The 23631-nt window shown below is 56.3% G+C and overlaps 2 protein-coding genes across 13 annotated transcripts in view; one reads left to right on the top strand and one right to left on the bottom strand.

Annotated features, from left to right (window-relative positions):
- Positions 1 to 1792: 1792 nt before the first annotated feature.
- Positions 1793 to 22357, bottom strand: PPP1R7 (protein phosphatase 1 regulatory subunit 7). 5 transcript variants are annotated; one of them, XM_059929154.1, is made up of 11 exons: positions 22253 to 22324; positions 19814 to 19875; positions 19246 to 19386; positions 16180 to 16235; positions 15405 to 15470; positions 14685 to 14815; positions 14098 to 14260; positions 12517 to 12633; positions 11533 to 11637; positions 8090 to 8176; positions 1793 to 2093 (listed from the first exon to the last, which is right to left on the bottom strand). In XM_059929154.1, exons 2-11 carry the CDS (start codon positions 19821 to 19823, stop codon positions 1917 to 1919), a joined length of 1053 nt encoding a protein of 350 aa, XP_059785137.1. In that variant the 5' UTR covers positions 19824 to 19875; positions 22253 to 22324; the 3' UTR covers positions 1793 to 1916. The 5 variants fall into 5 exon arrangements, with proteins under 5 accessions (XP_059785137.1, XP_059785135.1, XP_059785136.1 ...); XM_059929152.1 differs by lacking the exon at positions 19814 to 19875 and having other exon boundaries at positions 22253 to 22357; XM_059929153.1 differs by lacking the exon at positions 19814 to 19875 and having other exon boundaries at positions 19258 to 19386; positions 22253 to 22357.
- Positions 20809 to 23631, top strand: part of PASK (PAS domain containing serine/threonine kinase) — a 41377-nt gene continuing 38554 nt past the window's right edge. Inside the window, exons 1-2 of one of the 8 annotated variants that reach the window (XM_059929151.1) lie at positions 20809 to 20956; positions 21520 to 21622. The gene's annotated coding sequence lies outside the window, so the exon portion shown is untranslated. Of the gene's footprint in view, positions 20957 to 21504; positions 21623 to 22482; positions 22509 to 23001; positions 23127 to 23254; positions 23323 to 23631 lie in introns of those variants that run through there. The other 7 variants (XM_059929150.1, XM_059929142.1, XM_059929149.1 and 4 more) reach the window with 7 other exon arrangements.

Raw genomic sequence — 23631 nt, 5'->3', positions numbered from 1 at the left:
CTACTTGTTTTGTATAATTCTGAAAGTGTCTATCAAGGAGCAGGTGCTGGACTTGGATTTGTGACCTGTCTGCGACGGGGACGGACGGGCTCTGACTCCATCTGCACGTCTGTGGCGCCTCCTTGAGCCTCTCAGGTGTCCTCTTTGCTTGAAGCTTTTTGGGTTTTTTTCCCAAGTGTGAGTTGGATGTTTGATAATCTATCTGTCTACGAGTGGCTGCTCTAAACTTAACATTTTCCCGCAAACTCTCTAAGCTCTCGCTCCCTCTTCCACACCAAAGTGAAAACCTGCACAATCTCTACTTGCACTTGCCACGGTCTCGCCTCCAGATTTAAAAAAAGGAGAGCCATGTGGTTCAGATCACTCATGGTTTTTTAGGGGCAAGTTTTGTGTTTTGTCAGGAACTGTCCTAGCATTTACAAAGCAAGAGCTCAACAACCAGTCAAGCACGTACTTCTAAACCAACTTTTGCTGGTTTTGGTACTGCTGCTAAACCCTATCTTTCCCTTTCTTTGTTCCTTATTTGGATTCACTTTTCGTTTGGGTGGACTCCCCCACATAATCTTTCCAGCAAGGGCACTCAAATCCTGAAACCCTGTTTCTAAAATGCCTTTCTTTTGTCCTCAGCTAGTGTCTGGCCAAGGGCAGAAGTCTAGGGTCACAGTGCAAGGGCTCTCTCTGGGGCCAGGTCCTACCTAACCCCGCTTTCCTTTCCAAGAGTTCGCTCTTCAACAGGGAGACGCTCACAGATGCAGGTCACACATCGATTCTGGCGAAGATTTGAGTCAGGACTTGGACGTGACCTCACCCTCAGGCCACCCCGGCAGGCGGTCACCTCCGAGCTCCTGGCCCCCCATGCGGCTGCCCAGGCTCTGTGACAGGCTCCAGAGCAGTGCTGTCCAGTAGGACTTTCTGTGGCCATGGAGACGGGCTGCCCCTGGCGAGATGTGGCTATGGTGCGCCAAGTGCAGCGGAGGACATGAATTTTTAATTTCATTTTAACAGATTTAAACTTGAACTGACGCAGCCACGTGTGGCATGAGGGGGCCCACACTGGACAGCGCAGCTTGAGTCCTGGAAGAAGGAGGAACCCTGGGGACCCTGAGATTTGGTCCTCATTCTGCAGAAGGGAAAATCCAGGGCCCCGAGAGATGACAAGGTCCTTGTCGCATTCAGGGTGACTGTCAATGTAAGTTTTGTAAAGAAGAAGCCAACACAACAGTGGGGTAAGAAGGGGAAGCAGTATTCGAGTGGCCATGAGGGCAGCTCTCTGGAGACAGTCCTTGCAGAGAGACTCAGGCGGGCTCAGACCCGCCAGCGGCCCAGCGCAGTGTGCGCGGAGGCGGCTCCTCCTACCCCGAGGGCTGCGGGGGGCCGACGGGCTCGCCCGGAAGGCAGCCAGCAAGGCCTGGCGGGCGGCCACTGCTCTTTTAGAGAGCGCTGGGGGTCAAGGCACACAGGGCTGAGTCATCCTTTGCCTGCAGGTTTGTTTTGTAATATGTAAAATAAGAAAAGTTTGGCATCAACTGGTCTAAGAGGCTACAAAGCTCTGGGCTGACAGGCCCGAGGGCCCCTGGACGGCCCGGACGCCCCCCGGGCACGCGCTCCCAGACCTGCCGTTTCACCCTCTCAGGCGGGCTGTGACCTCCCTCTGAGAGGAGGAAACAGAGAGAGACGGGTCGCGAGCAGCGCCACAGGTGGCACAGGGCTGTCGGCCACTAACTCGGAATGCGGACGGGCCAGAGATAACAGCACGGGCGTCCGGGTGGGGAGCGGCACCGCACACGGCAGCTTTCACTCAGTGCCTTTTTATTGCCATTGGGTTTGTGACCGTTGATAGAGTGATGATTTTAGGAGCAACGGGTAGACTAAAAAACCGTGGCTGGGAGGCTCTCGGAAGAGAGGGGCCAGGAGCTTCAGAACCTGACGAAGGTGGCGTCGATCTGCCGCACAGTGGGGAGGGCCAGCATGATCTTCCGCCGGTACTGGGGGTCCTTCTGCAGGGGGTTCCGCTCCAGGTACACCGTCTCCAGGCTCTTGGCGCCCTTGAGCTCGTCCAGGTCACTCCAGCAGTCCAGGAGGTTGTCGTTCATCTGGGGGAACACGCGCACATCGGAGAAGCCTTAGGGCGCTACAGCCCCGCACCACGCCCCCCCCTTCAGGACACACCAACCCGGCCCCCCAGCCTCTCCACGTCGGGCACGAGGCCCCCACTCAGAAGAGGGGTGACCAGCACCTCACGGGGCCTTCCATCCATCACGGCACATCCTGGCCAGGCCGCGTCTCACATGGGATGAACCTGGACACGGTGCCACGACAGGGGCAAATCCATGTTCAGTCCAGCAGAGGGAAGACGGAGCAACACGACCCCACCCCACCCCGTCTCCAGGCAAAGTGTTGCAGCCGGTTCGGCTGTATTTTCTACAAACCATCCTCAGCTATTGTCCCCAAGGCCTGACTATGCGCTCTGATGACAACACGGCCAACAGACCAGAGGTCGCTCGCCGGACACTCACGGCACGAGGGGCCTTGATGGCGTGCACCCCGGGACACCCACCGCCCGCCTCTGTGGCGGAAATGCTGTGCCACGGCTGATCCCGTCCAGGATGCGCCACGTCAGGAGGACGGGCTCAGAGCAGGTCAGGAGGCCCCGTCCTGGCTCTGCTGAGGCCCGCGGGGCTGGGGTCGGTGGGTGGGGAGACCTCTCACTTTTCAAACCACCGTCAAGGCGAGGGCACGTAGGGCCTCTGGGTTGGCGCCCCCGTCACCCGGCCTGGTCCACACCTGTCGCGTGGATGCCGTGGCCCTTCTGCTGGGGCTCCAAGAGACCAGTCTTCAGTTTCCAAAGAATATGGCAGACGGACAAGTGAACACAAACCAGAGAGCTGCCTCTGTGAACGTGAGACGTGCCCTGGAGGGCCGGAGTGAAGGGCGAGGGCAGGGGGCTCGGACGGCACCCGCGGGGACGTCACCGTCGCGGCTCCCGGCTGTGCCGTGCCAGCGAACGCTCAGTAACGGGCTCCCAGGAAAGCCGCAGAGCCCCGACGTGTCGCGTCCGCCAGCTTCCGGGGCTCATTTCACGCTGACCGCAGCACCGGGAAGGGAGGCGCACGGCAGGCTCCAGCGCGTCGCCACCCGTGACAGGTGACAGGCGACAGGGCTGGGTGTGCAGGGCGGGCGGGGACGCTGCCGCGAGTGGATGTCCCGCACCTGCTGCTCTCACCCCCTCGCTCCGGCCGCGCCCCGTTCTAGAAATCGCGCTTCAAGAGACACCAGGCCCGGGGCCCGCCATGCACACAGTGGTGGGAGGGGCAGACCTGTTCCCTCTGAACCTGTGAGGGCGGAAGCGGGGTGGCCGAGGTTACACGGCAGCAGCCCCCCTCAGAGAAGGTATGACACCTGTCCGCGTGCGGGAGGTGAAGAAGCGGAGGCCCTTGAGGGTCCCATCCACGGCCACTTGGTGGGGACAGTGCAGAGGGTTCGAGCACTGACCCGGCACTGGATTAAGTCTCTTGAGAGAAGGGCCCAGTTTCGCTGCAGCACCGGGGTCTCCAGGGAGGGAGAGGATGTCGGCTGCGCCGCAGAGCGGCTGTGTGGTGGGGTCTTCGGGGGGAAGGTGAGAGCAGCCTGGAGGTGGGAGTGAGGACCGAGAGACCGCAAGCCACCTCCAGGTCCAGGGCTACGTTCACAAACGGTGACTGAAAACCTAAGCTTGGCTTCTTATGACGACTTTTCCTTGAATACAGATCACATTTTCCTATTGTACATCTAGTGATTTTGGATTGAACAGTGGACATCGGGGCTAAGACGGTGTAGCGACTGCCACAGGCTTGGTTCCACGCTTCTTCAGGGCGGGTCTCCAGGAAGTCAGGCCCCTCTGACCTGGTGGCAACCAACCTCCAAACTCTGCCTCCTCTGGACACACTGCTGAAGCTTGCTTCTAGGCTTTATTAGGGTGGGTTTGGAGGGTGTCGCGTCTGAGACTGTGGTCCTTACCCCTAAGGCCTGGCCTGTTTGGTGTCTAGCTGGATGTCAGGGGTGCTGGTGAGACCTCCACCTGGGCAGGGCTGGAGCTCCATCGTCCCCCAGCTCTGCTCTCCTCCAGCAGAGCTAGTGGGTGAGCCGCGAGCGGGGTGGTCTCGTGCCCAGACTGCCCACCACTCAGCCACAGACTGGCAGGCGACCCCCACGTGGACTTCCGGGGCCCTTCTCTGCACAGCTATCCCCTCTCTCCAACACCTTGTCCTGAAGAGTCCAGCTGCCATGAACTTCGACCTCTGCGTCTTCAGCTTCACAGAACTGCAGTGTCCCGCTTAGGAAGCTGGTCCTAGGCAGAGCAGGGACGCCCGGGGCTCACTGTGCCACCCCCGTTCTCAGGGCCTGCGGCCTGCTGTGCGCTGCCCGAACAGAGCAGCCTCGGGCCTTGGGGTCTGTTCATGGCGGGAGGGCTACTCTGGCACCAGTTCCACTGTCACAGCCAGTCTTGTCTTTAACAACTTACTGCACATTATGAATCTCTCACAGAGATTCTCCTAGATTCTCCCAGAGAGTATACAATGCAGGGTTTCTCAGACTCGCCTATTTAAGGAATGCTATTTTCACAGAACTTCATGTGGGCCTAGTGTGCCACGTGCTTCGGGAAAGCCAGATTTCCAAAACCCAGAGGCTGGCCTTGTGGAGGGCCCGAAGCCTGCTCCTGAGCACGGAGTCACGGGGGACCCGAAACTCAGACCAGGACTCACAGGTGCCTCCACCGCAAAGGGAGACGAGCTCTCCCAGGATAAAGCCTTAAACAGTATTCTGTTAAGCGTTAGTCTACGACACTCCTCTTGTACAACATGAGCTGCCCATGTGGCCAATGCAAAGTGTGCAAAATCAGAACCAGAGCGAAGCAACATCCCCCGTGGCGTTGGCTGCAGCTGCTCGGTTACCAGAAAGAGGCCGCTGCAGCGGAGAATCACGAAAAAGACGCGCATGCCTTAAGCACTTTTACCTTGAAACGTGCAAGCAGCACATTCATTTAATAAAGGTAGCAATATTACATTGCTTAGGAGAAGTAAGATCTTTTCGCAGCAGAATCTACTTAGAAACCTTCTCCTACTCTGCTGGCGGCTGACGCTCCGGCAGGGCCGCCATCTCCTCCTCTTCTTTCTCAATAGAGTCGTTTGTGCCTGACACACACTGTGCGCTTCCTGTGTCACATGTCACGGCATTTCCAATGCCACCGTGCCGTTAGTCCCCGGTGGTGCGCTTATTATCTTTATAAACCCCAGGTCTTATAGTTTAGGGTATTCCACAGTACAGCCAGCCACAGGGCAGTTTTCTCTAGGATTTAGTAAATGTGGACCTGGGAGTTTTACTCACCACCAATGGCACATTGTAAAGGATGTCTTTGACACAGGTAACTTTCAGAGATTCTTTTTTTTTAAAATACATTTATTTATTTATTTTTGGCTGCGCTGGGTCTTTGTTGCTGTGTGCAGGCTTTTCTCTAGTTGCGGTGAGCAGGGGCTACTCTTTGTTGTGGTGCGCGGGCTTCTCATTGCGGTGGCTTCTCTTGTTGTGGAGCATGGGCTCTAGGCACATGGGTTTCAGTAGTTGTGGCGCGTGGGCTCAGTAGTTGTGGCTCGCGGGCTCTAGAGCACAGGCTCAGTAGTTGTGGCACACGGGCTTAGGTGCTCCGCGGCACATGGGATCTTCCCGGACCAGGGCTTGAACCCGTGTCCCCTGCATTGGCAGGCGGATTCTTAACCACTGCGCCACCAGGGAAGTCCCCAGAGATTCTTATCTTTGTATTTTTCCAAAATGGAACTCAAAACCATTCACCTGTATTGTCTCCACAGAAATTCCAGGATCTCTGGAAGCCTCATTGAGGGAAAAAAAAAAAAGGTCTTTATGTCTCTTTTTTCAATTTCTGCACAACTGAGACGTAAAGGAGCAAGGTGTGGGGTGTGACCTTCCAGGTACGCCCGTCTTCTTAAAGAGTCTCCCAGAAGGTATAATTTTTAGTTTTTTCCATCTAGAATGTTTCCCACTTCCTTCTCTCATTTTTTTTTCTGTTAAATGAAGTCGACCTTTAAAGACACCCAGCTACTTGTCGTGTAGAAGGGCCCTCGTTCTGGATTCAGCCGCCTGCTTCCTGTGGTGCCACCTAGCTCGTTCTCCCAGATCCTCTACTTCCTGACAACTGGAAGTTAGGTCTACATGCTTGGTTACATCACACTAAACATTTTTGGCGAGCACACTTCATAGATGAAGTACATCGGGGGACACAAGGCATGAGGCTGTCCCACTATCAGGGAAAAGTTTGATCCTGTGGACACGCTGGCGACACCCAGATGTCTCTGGGGAGCACGTTTCCCCTTTGAAATCAGCAAATTCTCGGCGGGGTGATACTTGGCACATGTGCGAACACCCTGCTCGTCCACGGTTTTAGCGTCTGGGGATGATCCTGCCTGAATCCCGGACTGGAATTCTGCTACAGAACATCAACCTGGCTGCCATTCCCCAGCAGACTTTCTCGTGGTTTTCAAGACCCAAACTTCATAGGATGTATGCATTTCCCATTACAATGGTTTTTGGTGGCTGATATTTATATAGAAAATTTACATTTACTTCCCCTCAAATTCAGTAACATTTTAAACAAAATTGAGGTGTGGGAGAATTCCCAAGATACATTTCCTACACAACAGAATCACTTCAACAGAGGGGACGTGTGCCTTGTATGTTGCTGGCATCAAAGAAGGTGTCTGTTACTTCATACAAAGCTGGGGTTCAAGAGAGAGCAAGGGGGAGCCCCTAGGAGACAAGCCAGTCTTTTCATAACCCCGTCACGGGGGTGGAATCCTGTTTTCTGCTGCATTCTGTCGGCTGGAAATGAGTCACTAAGGCCAACACACACTCACGGGGAGGGGTTACACACGGCGTGAATACCAGCACCTCGTGATGGGTCACAGTCTGCTTTCTTGCACACCTAGCGCTGTCTTACTGCCGGGCGCCCTGGGTGCTGGACTAACCCCAGCCCTCCGTCTCTGGACTCCTCTTCCGGTTGTGCGGATTCTCTGCGTGGTTCCCTGGCCTCTTCAGAGCCAAATCCCTTCGCTCCAATGCAACCAGCTTACCGCCAGCCACACCTTCCTCCGGGGGTGGGCTGCACACCAGACCCCCGGCTCACGGTGGCTCGCTCGGACCCCCCAGCCTCTCAAAGGCTGGTTCTGGTCTTCCCAGGCTTGCGCCAGCAACACGTGCTGACAACGCCCACGACTCAGTGCTACCACTAAGGGGCAAGGGACATGCTCACAGCAGGCCACCTGTGCTCTAGGGAAACCGGGACGATCTCGTAAGATGAGGAAAGGAAAGCACACAGGACACAAGCAGGGTCAGCAGGACGGCTAGACAAGGAAGAAGCACGCCTTAGACGCAGCACGAATCTTGGATCAGACCGAGCGCATCCGGACGACGCTCACTTGGCGCATGGCAGTCACCGGGTGGAACGTGTGGTGGCGCCTGCAGGGGCCACGAGGCAACAAACCTGCTTCAGGAGGACACCCGTGTGGAACCCTGACACTGAGGACTTCGGCTTGGGGGTCATCCTGCAACCCCCTCAGAGGAGTCTCAAGACATCTTAGGCCCTGTTTCTCTTCCTATGGGCTCGGTGACACTGCTCCTGAGACAACACTGTCACTATGAGGCAAACACAAGGCACATTCCGGGATGACTGACTGCAGAGCCCAAGCGACACCTCCTTCCGTGGTGCCGGTACACACCTGCGCTGGGTGCACTGGCCCCTGGGCTGGGTCTGGAAGCCCTTTAGTCATGTGGCAATCCTCGGGTCTAACCATATACCGTGCAGGGCTTCTCACACTTTCATGTGAACGGCAATCACCCAGAATCTTCTAAAATGCCCATTTTGGTTTGGTCTACATCTGGGGTGTGGCGGGGCCCGAGATCCCGCGTGGGTACCAAAGTCCTACAGCCCTGCCCGCAGTCCCATCCCAGGCCACAGCCTCCAGGGCTGGAGCAAACGGCATTTCAGTCGGTAGGACCAGTTCAGGTGAAGTGTCATCAACCCCTTGTGTATTAAACTTACCCAGAATTCCTGCAGCTCTGTTAGATGGCTGATATTTTCAATCTTTTTGATTCTATTTGACGCAATGTCCAACATGGTGAGTTTGTTCTAAAATAAGGAAATAAAATTTTTCCTGGATTACCTCAGATCAACAATGAGCACGCGACCATGCACATAGCGTTGGGCGCTGAGCTCAGAGCCATGAGGCGAGCTGCCCTCTCAGGACAGGAGCGTGCTAGCAGGGGGATGGCACTGCCCACCTCCTGCAACCTCCCTGCCCACCCCCAGACCAGGCCAGCTGACACAGGATCCTCACGACCGCCTCACTGAGCTCTCATCATTGGGATCTGAAACTAGTTCCTTCAGATTCCAAGCCCCAGGCTCCCAGATCCTGGTCCACAAGGACCCCAGCGACACGCCCGGTCCCGGGAAGAGCAGCTAACACGAGGCCGGGGCTCGGAAGAGGGGTAACAGTTGCAGCAGCATTTATTTAGTGCTCAACCCAGGGAAACATACAATTCCAAGTGATTCTTAGAACAGTGTTTCCTTCTTCTCTTAGGGCTGAGGAACCTGGGGCTTGGCGGGGGCGACGGGGCCCTCCTTCCAGCACAGGAGGAAGGGCAGAGAGGGACGCCTGGGCGCTGAGGGACACTGGCCTGGGATTTACCGCTGATGGGAGAGAAGAAGGGGGGCTCAGCCCCACTGGGGACAGCGTCCGGGCTCGCCCGCTGCGGGGCGGGCGTCGCACTGTCTCGTGGGGACAAGGCTGTGCTCGGCCCTCTATTCCAGAAATGTCCAGCAGACGCCTACTTCCCAGCACACACCAGCTAAGCCCGAGGAATTTTTTTTAAAGTTCACAGTTTCAAGATTTAACAGAATAAGATTGTAGTGAAAACGAAGTCTTTAAAAGCTTGCACCGCTTGCTGAAGTATGTTTAACCAGACCAACTAGCAAGTTTTTCTAAAATCAAAAGGGAAACATTACAAGTTGGTTGACAGCCCCCGACAATACATTCTCTTCCTCTCTGCTCGTTTCTGATGGAGGCTTGCCTTCTTACATTTTCTACTGTGTTCCTGGGATTCTGACTCCAAATACCAAGTTTTAAGGGAAAGTTAAAAAAGAAGTCTCAATAAAATAAAAACAAAACCCCCCCCCACACACACGAGCAGGCAGCCAGAAGCTCTGCTGATCCAGAAGCGCTCCGGCCCTGGCCTCTGACTCCTCGAGGGCCGGGCACAGCGGCCTGCGCCATCTGGGCACAGACGCGGGTGAGGAGCTCTTCCACTGGCTTCTGTTGGGCTCATGGTGTCCGCTCAGATAGTTGGGTGACTACAGCGGGCTAGGAGGCGCCTGCCTGCGGGGCTCGGCGACTTTCAGAGCAAACAGGGACTCGGGAGAACTCTGCAGAAGGGGGCCACCATGGGCAGCAGGGCGGGGCCAGGGCAGGCCCACTGCCCCCTGCTCTGCGGTGCTGGGCGGCGTGGGATGTGTGAGCTCAGGAACTGGCCAAGCTAAAGTGTCTGCGGCCCGCGGCAGGATGTGACCCTTGTGCAGCCCCAGCGGAAGGGCTCAGCACCAGGGGCACCCGGCTGCCAGAACTGGCCCCAAACCTCCAGGCACAAGGATTCCGTCATGCGCTCAATACTACCTCGTGTTTTCCTGGGGAGCTGGACAGTGTTTTGAAAGCTCATTCAAAAGCAAACCAGTAAGAATTGCTTAAAAAAAAAAAAAAGGAAGGAGACAGGGTGGGGAGAGCACGCACAGGAGAGATTACAACATCCACAACTGCAGTCATCCCCGCTAGACCCACAGGAAGACGACCCAGCACACAGAGGGGCAAACAGAGGCAGCACCCGGGCACCGGGGGAGGACTCAGCTGCAGGGTCAAGCTGGTGGATCTGCCATTTGGGAAAAGGATACTTACTGCCTGACCTCACACCACAAAGGTAAATTCCAGATAAATTAAGAGATAAAGCTTAGAAGAAAGTATAGGTATTTGATCAAAGATATTGATCAAATTGTATTGAACAAGTATAGGTATTTGAACAAAGATGTCAGAGGAAAGCCTGTCTCATTTGATTACGAGAATCTTACAATGATTACCTTTAAAGCCACAACTGCTTTTTTTTTCTGTTTTGTCGCAGAGGCCCCAAAAGGGTCCGGTGCTGATCCCAGACGGAGGTGCAGCACTCCTACAGGGACAAGTCTAAGTTCCCGCCCCGTCCTGTGTGCCTGGGATCCTGCTGCTTGCTTGCGCCACACCGCTGCCATGCCCTCTCCCGCGTGGACCCTCCGCTGACCGTGGGGACCGGAGGTCAGGAGCCGGAGGGGACACTGCCCAGCTCCAACCACACGGCCTCCGTACGGCCGCACCTCTCAGAACCTGGCCTCAGCCTCCCGTTCTGCACCGGCCGAGTGTGCACCCAGTTTACACACCAGCTCTGTAAACTCTCAGTGTGATTCGAAGGCAGGGAAAGGCGACCAGACTCACTGTAGGCAAGTTCTAGCTTTTCCAAAATTTTGCATGTAGATGTTGGTGAAATGAAATTCAGAACGTGGATTTCCCCTGAAAACATTACTAATGGTGACTAGGCCCAGGGGCTGAGGCACAAAGGCCAAAGGAGCCTTTACGAAGACTGAAACGCTGCGTTTACAACAACAGAAGTGACCAATCTGGTTACACTTGCTGGCAAGTCAACAAAACAGGAAAAAAAACCCAGTAAAATTGAATGAGTAAAAGTATTTTATTTGTCTTGAATACTGCACTGAGGAAAAGCAGGTTTGCCTGCAGGCAGCTGAGGGGCGCAGGGGCTTCCTGGGGGCTCAGGGCCAGCGCTACCCCTCCCTGCCCAGCGCCCCTAAGGCTGTCCTGTGCTGGGCGGGCAGGGCTGCTGATGGGCGGGTGGGAAGGAGCGAGACTGCAGGATCCGGGCCGGGGGCCGCTGCTGGCCCCGCGGGCTGGGAAGTGCGTGGCCGGGAGCGGGAAGAGAGGGTGGGCTGCTGACGCCCACTAGCCCTCCGTGGGACAGGGACACCTAGGAGCAGCTGGGGTTTACTTTTTTCTTAACTTTAATTTTTTTTTGGCCGTGCCCCGCGGCATGTGGGATCTTAGTTCCCCGAGCAGGGATCGAACCTGCGCCCCCTGCATTGGAAGCGCAGAGTCCTAACCACTGGACGGCCAGGGAAGCCCCCGGGGGTTTACTTTTTAAAAATCTTCCCCAACACCTACAGGGCCATGCAGCGAATCCACCCCCGCGACACACAGCTCAGCTCAGTGCCCGCTCAGGGCTGAGCAGAGACCGCCTGCCTCTGTGTTTCCCAGCGTGAGGAGGGATGGAAAGGTCTCTAGGACAGGCCCCAGAGGCGGCGAGTCCCCTCGAGAGCCACCCGGAGGCCGGTGTGTGCTGCCTGCCCGTCGGGCACCCCACGCCCCCCACTGCCCCACAGGCGGCCGGCGGGCTTACATTGTTGTCCAGGCCCTCGATGACCTCGATGCCGTTGTGGCTGAGATAGAGCTCCCGCAGGTTCACCAGGCTCTGCAGGCCCTCGATCTTGGTCAGCCGGTTGCCCTGCAAGAGGGAGAGTCAGAGCAGCGAGGGCGCGCGAAGCCGCGTGGCTTCTGGGAAGCGGGGCTGCTCACCGCGGGCGCCTGACGGCGGGGCCTCCGGATGCCACTGCGGGAACGGGACTCACACACACAGAAAAGCAAGACCGAAATCCGGGCTCTGCTGTACTGGGCTGAAGCTCATCCGCGGGGTTAAAGGCTTTTATGCAAAGCACTCACTTTTTCATCTACTTGGGGAAGGTCTACCTCAATTAATTTAGTAATTCAAAAATGTCAGAATCACAGAATATTTTAAAATAAAATCAGTTCTCATTTCTTTCAGCATCTACTGTAACTCAAATTAACGCCTAACGCCCTCTTTTTTTTTTTTTCCCCTCTTCTTAAAGAAGTCTGTGCAATGTCTGCTTTCCAAAAGGCACCTGTGGTTTTAGGGGGCCTGCCACACGGAGGTCCTGTCCCCAGAGCACCCCCCCCACACCCCGCCTCAAGGGCCTGGTGCCACTCGCCTGCCCCTGACAAAAAGGAACAGGGGCTGAGGCACAGCCACGCGCTTCCCAAGCCCCGAGACAGGCTGCACGCCCTCTGCACGGACGCGGGAGGGTCGCTCCCATCATGGAGCCCAGCACTGTAGGTTCTGGAACGAGCTCCACCTTCTGAAGAGACCCTCTGGCTAAAAAGCAGCTCGGACTCTTATTAGGAAAAGGAGCGTGACGCTTAGAGAATGAAACCGCGGTCCAGCGTGTGTCACGCACGTCTAAGGTCGGTGAAGTATAATGTCTCAATCGCTCACTGACGGTGAAACAGAGAGCCGATCAAAGCCCGGGCCCTGGGCCCGCAGGACAGGGGCGGCGGCGGCGGCGGCGGCGGGCAGGGCGGTCAGTACCTGCATGCTGAGGACTGTCAGGTTGGTGAGTGCGTCCAGGTTCTGAAGCTTAGTGATCTTGTTTTTCCCCAAAAACAAACTCTCCAGGTTGGTTAACGCGTCAATATTTTCAATTGCCTGTGAAAATCAGGACAGGGCAGCACTTAGCTACCTGGCGAAGAGAAAGGTCTCTGGGCAAGGAGAGAGAGCTACCCGGGGCGTCGGGCAGGTACTTTTCCACTCTGGAAAATTTCCCATGCAACCTCACGTGAAAGCACAACATGAGAACACAGAAAAGGTGGGGGTGGGAGCGGGGCGTCAAGGCCCCCCCTTACTTGGGTTCACTCCCAGACCTCGAGTTTCCACAGAGCCCTGGAGCTCTCGGGACTTCTCAGGTCCCTCTAGTCCTAAAATTCCGAGTTGCCACATTATTACGTGACTCTATGTAGGGTTTGTTAAAACGCATTCCACAGGAGAGAGACGCTGGGAGCTCTGGCCTTGGGATGCCCTACGGGATTCCTGGAGCAGGTGCTCCCGTTCCCTGACTCTCTGCCCCTCTTCCTGTTTCTGCCACCTGCTTCCTTGCTTCTCCTTGCTCCATGCCGGTGCTCCGCCATTCAGCTGGAGATGGATCTCCCGCAGCGCCTCAGATAGCAGCCGGTTTAATCAACGCCCACTGACCAGGCCTCAGTCCGCGCCCTCCTCTGAGTTCACTGCTCTCCCAGAACAGGTTAACGATTGGCTTCTTCAGCAGACACTAAATGACCAGACCATGTGCACGGGAACACAGTGGGGCCTCCAGCAAGTGCAGACCGAGCATCCTGTCTGGCCCTTCACAGCAAGACGTGGCTGGGGGCAGTCTACGAGGACGATGCAGAGGGAGGGCGTCCTTAACTGCTACGGCCTGCATCCATTCGTGACGAGCCACCTTTCTCTCGGAAGATTCCACAGAGAAATACTCGATAAAATGCTGACATCTGGGCCACTGTCTAGTTTTAAGTGTGCTGCTTTGCTATTTTCAGCCATATCGCCACCATCATCATGAGAGGCCCTTTGCCAGAACCACTCTCCTTGGTCTGCATCCTGCCCAGCTCATGAGGGCCAACCTGGGCTGACCAGTGTGCTACGAGCTTCCAAAAGTTGGACGGAGGGGCACTTGCGACACGCAAGGAGGGGAAGAAGTGCTCGGAAGCCTCTGCCCCCAGCTGCCCAGCAGGGGAGGACAGGCCAACCGAGCCCCAGGCTGCGTGCACCTTCCTGCGGCCCTGGCGTGGGGCGAGGCCCCGGCAAGCCAGCCCTCTGCTGCCCTGGGACACTTTCACTCTGCAGTACATTCAAAAGCAAAGCGTTTGGGGCTGATCAGCTCACCTCAGGCAGAACCTAATGGAATGGTTTGGTAAGAATCACGTCATGGTTTGAATGGGGAGCAAGTGAACTCTATGTGCAGAAGAAAGGCTAGACCACTGCACCTGGGCACACGCTCTTATTAATACTGACCTCCAGTCAGCACTTTTTCTTATGAAAAATACAGCCGACCGCATACCCTGCACCCACACCGTCCAGGCCACGCTGCCGCCACGCTCCCGCCACGCTCGCACCTACCCGGATGCGGTTGGATCCCAGCTCCAGCATCTGCAGTTGATGTAAGCTGCTTATGTTCTCAATTTTATTGATTTTATTGTTGACCAAGAAGAGCTTTTTCAGTCGTGTCAACTTATCAATTCCTTCAATGTTTCTCAGTAGATTAAAAGAAATATCTAGAATCCTGGGAACAGGCAAAACATTTATTAACGAGCGCAGATCACACAGAACTCAGAATGTAATTAACTTAGAGGCAGCACCCCAACCTGGGGGACCGTGCCTCACCCGGGGGCGGGGGCAGAATCTTGTGGCTGCCCAGGAAGGCCTGGGAGAGCTGGGGGGCAGCCTACAGGCTCCCGAAGCCTCTGAGCTCACAGGATGGTGCTGAGGGCAGAGACCAAGTCCTCCCCGAAGAGCCCAGCCAAAAGCCTCCACAGGCTTCATTTGCAGGCTGGGACTGTGGGCAAGCCAACGCACCCCTGGAGCCAGGTGCAGGGCAGGACCCTGGGGCAGAAGCGGCCTCCCTGGGCCTGAGAGCTGGGGCCCAGGGCTGGCTCTGGGGAGGCTGGACGGGCCCCGCCGTTGTCTCCCTGGGTCTCACGACTCACTCCAGCTCTGTCAGTCCCTCCAGGTTCTCAATCTTCTTGATTTGGTTGTCGTAAAGATCCAGCTCTCGAAGACTCTGTAGCTCCTCTAGATTCTCAATGCATTTAATTAAATTTTGACGGAGGCAGAGAGTCTAGGGGACAGAAAGAGGGCAGCTGACATAGGCAACAGGGAGGCCAGGAGAAAGTACACGCTGTTACAGGACAGGCCTTCCGGGTGGGAGGATGCGGTTTTCCTTCCCGTTTTCTAGAAAGCTGCTGACCTTGGAAAGGATGGGCAGGCACCCAAGGGAGGCTGGAGGCAAGCCCCATACCGAGCAGACCTACTTAGTGAGGGAGGCAGCGGGCAGCGAGGGTGCTGTGTCCCAGCAGAGGGAACCCTTAGCGGCTCAATTCTGAAAAACACTGGACTGAAGCGAGCTAAGGACTGCACAGGCTGGGGTGTGCGCGGCTGCGGGCGGGCTCCGACCTGAGGCACTGCAGGCGGCCGCACGCCCGAGCCACCGCTTGAACCTGGGGCGAGCCACCCAGCCTGCCGTCTGCCCTAGCAACCCTGCCAGGCCCAGGGGGAAAGGTGCCCGACGGCAGCTCCTGGTGCGGCCTGGCACCTTTGCAAGGACTGTCCCTTGCGCAGAACTGACTCTGCTCTGGGTTTATCTAGGTCCTTCGGGCGGGACGGACTCTGGAGTGTCACCTCCCGTGCAAGGACCGAGTTCCTCTCACCTTCACTTTCTTCAGCACCTCGAACCCTTCAATCTTTCCAATGCGATAATGATTCAAATCAACGTCCTGAAACAAGACAAGACCTAGCTCAGCTGTAGGCAAGCGCCTGAAGACATGCTTCCTGGAATCGGAGCCACGAGGAGGCCGGGCGGCGGGTGGAGGCGAGGGTGAGGGGAGAATGGGAGAAGCGCTACACGGAGTCCACGCAGACAGGGGGCAGGGACTCAGAGGCGAGCTGCAAAACGCTCCTCGGTTCAGCTTCCAGGGGAAGCGGCTTGATGTAAAACTGACCCTCCAAGCCGGTGGGATGCGAAACCTGCTCTCACCCTTTGCCCCCTTAGCACAGAGCACAAGCCCATGCTCTGAGGCCCGCGTCCCCACGGCCGGCCGGCTGCGGGCTCAGGGGAGGCCCCACGGGCCGCCTAGACACAGCGGCTGGCTCCGCCCTTCCCGGCAGCCTCCACACGTTCCCGGGTCATTAATGCGCGGTGCTTCTCAGAGGCTGGGGATGGCAGGACCCCACCATATACAATGTAATCATCTGACCCAGATAATTTATGAGTCAAAGGCATTTCATGTGGTTAAACAGAAACGGCAGGTCAATCACTGGTATTAAAAACAGTGGGAACACAGGGACTCGGAGCCGACGGAGAGGCTCAGACAACTCCTTCCAGGGAGATCGCCCACGAATCCGGCACCTTCGTAAAAGACACCCTGACGGTCAGAGTGCTCCGTCACCATGCCCCCTGAGGCTGGGTTGAGCAGGCGGCATTACCTCGGCATTTCTGTCCAGGTTAATGGTTTCCATATCCACAGGCAGCTCTTGTCCTTCTGAAACAACAAGAAGAAAAGCCCATTCAGAGCCCCCAGTCTCCAGGAGGACGCAGCCCCGGCGTCTGCGGAGAGCTGGGTCGGGCTGCCTGGAGCACAGAGCCAACTCAAAGGCGGAGGAGAAACCAGCGGGCAACGCCCGGAGGGCACGGACGACGTGGCAGAGCCAACACCTGTCTGACAACGGTCACCCTTCCAGAGTCTCAGTTTCCTGAACTCAGCAAACGCCTCTCAACTTCCATCTGTGCCGCCCAACTTCCCAGGAAGGGAAATGCAGTCTGACGCTGTTGTCAGAAAAGCCGGGGGAGGGGGAACGGTGACCGAGCCTCAAGTGGCCCCAGCCAGGGGCCGGGAAGCTGCCCACCACCACCTCCTGGTGATGCCCGAAGCTGCGTACCTGGTGGCAGCCTGCCTCCCAGTCTTTCCCTTCTTGTCTGTGACAATAAATCAGGTCATTTGAATATAGGTCATGCTGGGCACATCAGATGTTCTAGGATGTGCCTTTTATTGCTTTGGAAAGTGGCCCAGCATCTACAAACACGTCTCTCTGCAAAGAGCAAAACAAAATGAAGCTCAGCTCAACAGACAAGATCAAAGAGCCTCGCTGAATAATTTAAATACACCTCTTGCCGGAGAGGACGAGGAGCCAACCCACCCTGGAGAGCGGGTCTCCCGGCCCAGGGGGCCTGAGGAGGGCGCCGCCGCTCCCGCGGTGGGGTCTGAACCTACTGCAGCACATGGTCTAAAAGGCTTAAACGCTCTCCCCAGCCTGCGTGCATTAGGGTCTGAATGAGGTCACACACTGTAGCTGGATGGCACTTCTATAAAGTCTCCGTTTGTTCTTGCAATTTGTTGTTGAAGAAACTGGGCCGCCTGCCTTGGAGAGGCGCCTCCTCGGTGACTGCTGTCTGGCCCGTGCCCCCGGGGACCGCTTGTCACGGCTACCGTTTGGCCGGCTTCCTTCAGCTGCCTCTCGCCGACGGCAACACTGCACCTGCTCCTGCGGCTGAGCGGGCTCACAGCCCCAGCCTCACGCCCCCAGCGCCCCCCCAGCGTCCCCCAGCGCCCCCCAGCACGGGGCGGCTCGCGGGCTGGACTGGAGGCCTCGGACAGGCACGCCCGCCGCAGGCCCAGCCTGACAAAGACGTGCTGGCGCCACGCTGGCTGAATCCACCGCGCCGCCTTTTCCATAGCCATCGACAATGGCTAGTTAAAAAAGCATGTCATTTACTCTAGTTCAGCCATAGCTTTACAAGATGTCAACCAACCCAAAAATTAAATAAAAGGAGCTGGGCAAAACCAAGAGATATGCCCAAACGATCCCCCTACAAAAGACAGCACAGCCAACGGCATGAACTCAGGAAGCTGCCACGAAAGATGCGCGCCACAACAAAGGCAGGGTGTCCAGGCACATGGTCACGAGGCTTAAAGGGTTCTGTTTGTAATACATCCAGCACAGGGCCGTGCTCAAAATGGCAGCTTAACCTTTGAAACAAAGTTACCAGCCATCTTTCCAAACCTATCCTGTAGGTTTTAAGTTTTAAAACAACTTATAGAAAATAAGTGAATGGTAACAGTTGCCACGTTTGAATTTGTTTTACTTGAACTTAAGATCTAAATAAGTACAGGCAGGAGCAAGTCCTGTTTCTCTAAGGACCTATAAAGATGCACCTTCCCAGAGGACTTCCAAGCAGCGAGCAGCCTGGGAGAAAGAACAGAGGATCCAGACAAGTTGGGGTGCAGTCCAGCTGCTCCACTTTGTAGCCGTGCACCCTTGGGTGAGTCGCAGGGAGCCTGTGCTCACGAGCCAGGGGAGAGCCCGTGACAGGGCTCTGTCGACACGCCAGGCATTCAGATGTGAGGGCAGGTGACACTGCCACCGCTTGGCCTTCCTGTGACTGAGTCAGCAACAAGAGCTTTCACCCATCACTCCCGTGTACTTATTCCACCCACATCACTTCCAGAATATCAACTCTGAAGTTCCAAAGTAATGTGACTGGTACTTTTGTGGTAATCTCCTTTTGCCTTAAAATTAGGTTGCCATAGTTACCAATCATCTTCACTGGCACAGAGCACGATGTTATTTTAAAAATTAGTTCTGTTTTTATTATCATAACGGTAATGCATAACTATTAATACCTTAAATACCCATACACTGTGTATAAATCTAGAAAATGCAGAAGGTACAAGACCCTCTCAAACCTGCTGTTTAGAGAGACTGCCCCCCCCCGCCCCCCCAGCCAACAACAGTTTGATGTGTTTTCTCTCTTAAGTAAGTAAAACTACATACTATTATTAACATTTTAAAAATAAAGATAGAATTTTAACATGCATACCATTTGTAAAAAATTTGCTTTTTTCACCTAATAATATATCTTGGACATCTTTTTGTCTGTTTGTATGGTTTCTCTCACTCCTTTGAATGTAAACTGATTTTCTAAGCAAGCAAAGAAAACCAAAAAAAAGGCTCAGATCATAGTTTGGGAGGGCGAAAACCCACCATTACACGCTGAGAACTTACTTTTCTCATCTCTAAATGCATTTTGTTGTTGTTAATCACTAAACCAATTTAGAAGTTGATCCTCAGGCCTATAAGTATGCTGGAGCAGGACTCAGAAAGGACTAAGATACAATTAGGTTACATTACCAGGGTAGGAAAAGAAAGCACAGCAGTTAGCCAAACTGTTTATTTCAAATCTCACTTTCTGAACATGTGGTTAATAAAACAATTTTCTGGTTCTGTTTCAGATGACACATTACTATCAATATCATTAGTATTTGCCGTCAATGGAATCAGGAAAAACTTCATCCTGCCTGCAAGTGCCATAAGTGTGTAGCTGGCTCAGGGAGCACCTCAGAGGGCGCCCTACTCCCAGAGCCTACGCCCACCACCCCTGGCCACCGAGGGCCTCCAGAGTCAGCCAGACAAACGCCCGGGCGCCACCCGGGGGCCGATCACATGCCACAGAGCCCCATCCTCCTCCCGCTTAGTGAGTTTAAGGTTCTTAACTTGGCCTGGTACCTTCTGGGTCCTCTTCCCCCCGCTCCTCTCCATCCTTCAGGCTGTGCGCACTGAGGTCGGCCACCATCCCGCTGCTCTGCTTCTTCCCTTCTTCATCGCCCGACTCTTCCGATTCCACCCGCCTGTCAACTGAACCCACACACATCCATAAGAACTCACACCCACGTTAGGGGGCCCTTTGAGGAACATATAACAGATTGACATCCAGTTGGAAGTCAAAAAGACTTCATTCAAAAATGTTTGTTGAACTCAGTTCAACAAATATTTGAGTGTTTTCCATGTATGTCCCGGGTACCACCTGAGGCATCCAGTGGAGGGGGGAACTGTGGGGGATGGGAACGGGGCACAGCAGGGAGGCCACAGGGGTACAAAAGTGAGTGACATACTATTCCTGCCCTCAAGGAACTCGTGAAGAATTACCAGGTGTTCTGGAAGGCCTGGGTGGTTTGTGATTAAACGCCCTAGTGGTTAACACACAGAGAAGCACCTCCTGTCCGGCTCCCTTTTGGCCTGGATGTCCACGTAGAGGGGACCATGTGACCCTCCCGCCACATACCTTCATCCATGCTCCACTATCCATTTGGCCAAGAAAACCAGCCCAGTTCACAGGCCCACGTTCTGAAAGAAATCAAGACTAACTCAAATCAGACTGTGGGCAGCGGGGAGCTCTAGAAAAAGGAGAAGACAGCCAGTAGTGCTAAATGCCCCACAAAGTCACTGATGCTGAATGTCAGGGCACCGTGACACCAGCGCACAGTTTTGAAAGGCTGGTAAATAAATATTTTTTGAATTAGCAAATCAGGCAATGATTAAATGTGGTAGACTGGTAAAAATTCTTTGGCAAGACTGTCAAATAATTTCCCCTTTTCCTAACTTTTTTTGCAACCTCTTTTGGAAATCTGTGGAAGACCTGGAGCACTAATGGACTACTTGGAATCATCAGCCACACTGAAAGTATTCTCTTTTCTCCCACTACAGCTTATTTACAAAGGGGTATGCTCTTTGAGGGGAAGGCAGCTATTTCACCTTTGTATCTCCTGCTGGGCCTAGCAAAGCAGCACCCAGGAAAGGACTGCTGGATAAGTCCTGATGAAATCCACCTCTAAAACCTCCAAACCTATTCCTTCTTCCCTGCCCTGGCAACTGCCTTGGATCAGCTACTCATTACCTGTGGCCTCGGCTCCTGCCTGGCCTCCTAACTGGTCTCTCGGTGGCTTGTCTGGCTGTTTAATCTATTCTCCATTGCTAGAGAATCTGATCTTATTCTAAAATCCAAATCTGATCTTTGACTCCAAAAATCTCTGGAATGCCACTGACTCTTCCTGAGTTTGCATCCTGTCTCTATAGACACAGCTTTGGCATGTTATTTCCTTTTCCAAGCTTCAGTCTCCTCACCTGTAGAAGGAGCTAGTATAGTACCTGCATCTCAGAGTTGCTGTCAGGCACAAAAACACGTGCATGACACGTACGTAGACATGTAATAAATTAGTTGTTACCAGGCACAGGTGGTCAAGGCTAAGGGACAGCAAGTTCTACTGGGCAATGGTCTGGTGCAGCGGAGCCCAGGGTGGGAGGGGCTTAGCTAATGAAGGGCAGCCGAAGTGAAACTTGGGACTCTCTCCCGAGGGACAGGCGCACGAGACAGCAGATCAGCACATAAGGTGACTATGCGGCACCGCGGACTACGGACTGGCTCAAGGTATCGGCAGTAGGAATGGGAGAGGTATTAAAGATTTGGAGATATTAAGGAAGCAGGGGCAGCAGAGCTTGTTGATTAACTGGATGGGTGGGAGCCGGAGAGAAGGAATTGCCTGGGTTTCCTACTTGCCATTTACCAAGACACGGAAACAGCTGAAGAGAAAGTGGGAATAGGTGGGAGGGTGGGAAGAAGGGGGATAAGAAGAGGCATTTCCTTGCTTAAAAAGACCTAACGGTCTGAAAGTCCAAGACCCTTCATGTGCTTCTCCCCTCCACCAAGGCCCTCCACGACCTTCCCTGCCAGCCTCACGGGCACTCTCCCTCGTTCAGTACGACTGTGCCACTCTTGGTTGAACTCTCCTCCAAACAGGTCACATTCCTGCACACCCCTTTGCCTTTGTGTGGTTTGTTTCACCTGAAACGACCTTTGCTCTTTCCCTCAGCCTATCTCCAACCTCGCTGACTTGTAGTTATCTTTCACGATTCAGCTCAGAGCTGGCTTTGGTTGTGCAGCCATCACTCACAAACATGCCTACTCTTCTTTCGCCGCCCCCCCTTCCCTAGCACTTGACACTGGAGACTGTGGCTGCTCTTCCGGAGCGCTCATGAGACCAGCGGATCGAAAAGTACAGAAACACTCGAAGACATGACTGGCTCTCCATTTGCGGTAAGCGTGTGCATGTAACTATATGCACACATAACATGCATATACTTTTTTTCAACAAAGCGCAAGAGTTTGATTTAGTCTTTTTGGAACTATGATCGCTTCGAAAACAGGAACCCGTCGATTTTGTAACTCAGCTCTTGGCTCCTGGTCACCCCTTCCCCACGAGAGGACCCTTCTCCACCCCCGCCACGTTTACCAATGACCCGACTCGGGCGAGACCCAGGGAGCCCCGCGCCTTGTTTCCTCGTCAGCTGCCCCGCGACCAGGGACTCGCGGGGCTGGCTGAGGAACTCGGTGCGAGGCTCCCACCAGCTGGCGGACGCCGGGGCTGTGGGACCACCGCGCCCTCAGTCCCCACCCACGCGCCCAGCTCGCCCCGCCGCTGGCCCCGGCCCTAGGTCCGGCACCTCCCGGGCCGCCCGCGCCTTCCCGGCCGCTACCGCCTCAGCACGGGGTCCCGGGTCCCGGGCCACCCCCGCCCTGCTGGGTGGCAGATGTCAGGGGGCGCGCGCGGCGGGGTTCGGGCCGCGGCCGCAGGCGGGCCGCCCCGTTTCTCCCGGGCAAGGCCGGTACGGGTCGCCGCCCCCCGCCCGCTGGGCCCCTCGGTCGCCGCCCCGCGGGGCCGCTCACCCTCCATCATCTCCTGCGACTGTTGCTGGCCCGCGCCGCGCTCCGCCGCCATGTTGACTGCTCTTCCCCTTTCCGGTATCTATCGCCTCAGGCCTCTCAGCCAATGAGGGCTCCCAGCTCAGAGCTTTCCCAACCAATGGAATCACATGCGCTTGCGCGGCCCCATAGCCTCATGGGAGTTGTAGTCCTTCCGCGAGGGCCCCCCCCCCCCCCCCCCCCAGACCCCGCGCCGCCAGCCACACCACCCGGCGGACAGGTAATTAGCGCACGGGAGGCGTTGGAGGCGGGGAGCGGGATGAGGGCAGGGATAGTCGGGGCCGCACGCACGGAGCCGAGCCTGCAGGCGGGCGGAGAGGAGTCTGGGAGCCGCTCTGGGCTCGTGGGCTGGTGGCCGGACACGGCGGGGCGGGTCCCTGCGTGGGGCTGCAAAGTGCGGGCCAATCGAACGCATCCCCGGCCCCTCCGGGCCTCAGCGTCTGCACAATGTGGCGACATTGTCCCGGCGTCGCCGCGCGGACTGAGCCCGTGTGAAGGGGCCACTTCCAGTCAACGCTCAGCGCAGGGCGCCCGCGCTCGTTCCGGGCCCGGGGCCTGTCCGCTAGCGGGTCCGCCCGAGGTGCCGGGAGAGCCGGTCGGGGCCCGGGATGCCGACCCGGCCACTGAGGGCGCCGCAGCCCCCGTCGGCCCCCGGCCCCGCGGGCATCGTGGGCCGTGAGGGAGCCGTCCTGCGCTCCCCGCCTTCAGGTCGAGGTCTCCGAGGGGCGAGCTCCGCGCTGCTCACCCTTCCTGAGACCAGAGGAAACGGCGTCCGCGGACCGTGCTGGTGGAGACCCTGTCTCTTTTGGCTCTTCCGAGGCGCCGTAGACGGACTCCGGTGCGTCCCTAGCAACCGTTAGCGCGGGCGTCTCCTCCCGGGCTCGCTGCGTCCCCGCCCACAGGCGCCAGCGGTTGGCCCGTGGGTACTGTCAATCGGCGCCGGTCACTCTGCCATTGGTCGGTGGGGCTAGAGGCGCGGATGGGCTCCCGCCCGGCGGGTGATGGGAGCGGCGCGTGACTCTCTGCGGCCTCAGGTGAGCTACCTGCACAGGGGGAGCCGGCCCGCGCCCCCGCGCCGCCCGCGTTCCCTCCGTGCGGCCCGGCCGGCTGGTGGTCCGCTTGCCGCCCTGCGGCCGTTTGCCCCTGGCCGCGCCCTCGCGCGTCTCTCCGCGCGCCTCGGGGTCTTGGCCTCGGCCTGGCCCCACCTGGCGCTCCGTCCTCGCCCCTAGAGGGACTGTGTGCGCCTTGTCCCCCTACTGGAAGGGGGCCAGGAGGAGGGAGACCGCGTCTCGCTCTCGGCTCACGGCGCCCGGCACGTAGGAGCTTCTCAGTAGACGTTTGTG

Source organism: Balaenoptera ricei, chromosome 7, assembly GCF_028023285.1.
Source record: "Balaenoptera ricei isolate mBalRic1 chromosome 7, mBalRic1.hap2, whole genome shotgun sequence".
NCBI lineage: Eukaryota > Metazoa > Chordata > Mammalia > Artiodactyla > Balaenopteridae > Balaenoptera > Balaenoptera ricei.
Note: the sequence above shows the minus strand (reverse complement) of the source record. Positions and strands in the feature narration are given on the sequence as shown.

Coding starts and splice junctions, on each gene's coding strand:
- PPP1R7 (XM_059929152.1), bottom strand. CDS start 22,304: ATGGCGGCGGAGCGCGGCGCGGGCCAGCAACAGTCGCAGGAGATGATG. Junction 15,471..16,179: donor ACCTGGACAGAAATGCCGAG/GTAATGCCGCCT, acceptor GTCTTGTTTCAG/GACGTTGATTTGAATCATTA. Junction 8,177..11,532: donor TCGAGGGCCTGGACAACAAT/GTAAGCCCGCCG, acceptor TCCTTATTTTAG/AACAAACTCACCATGTTGGA.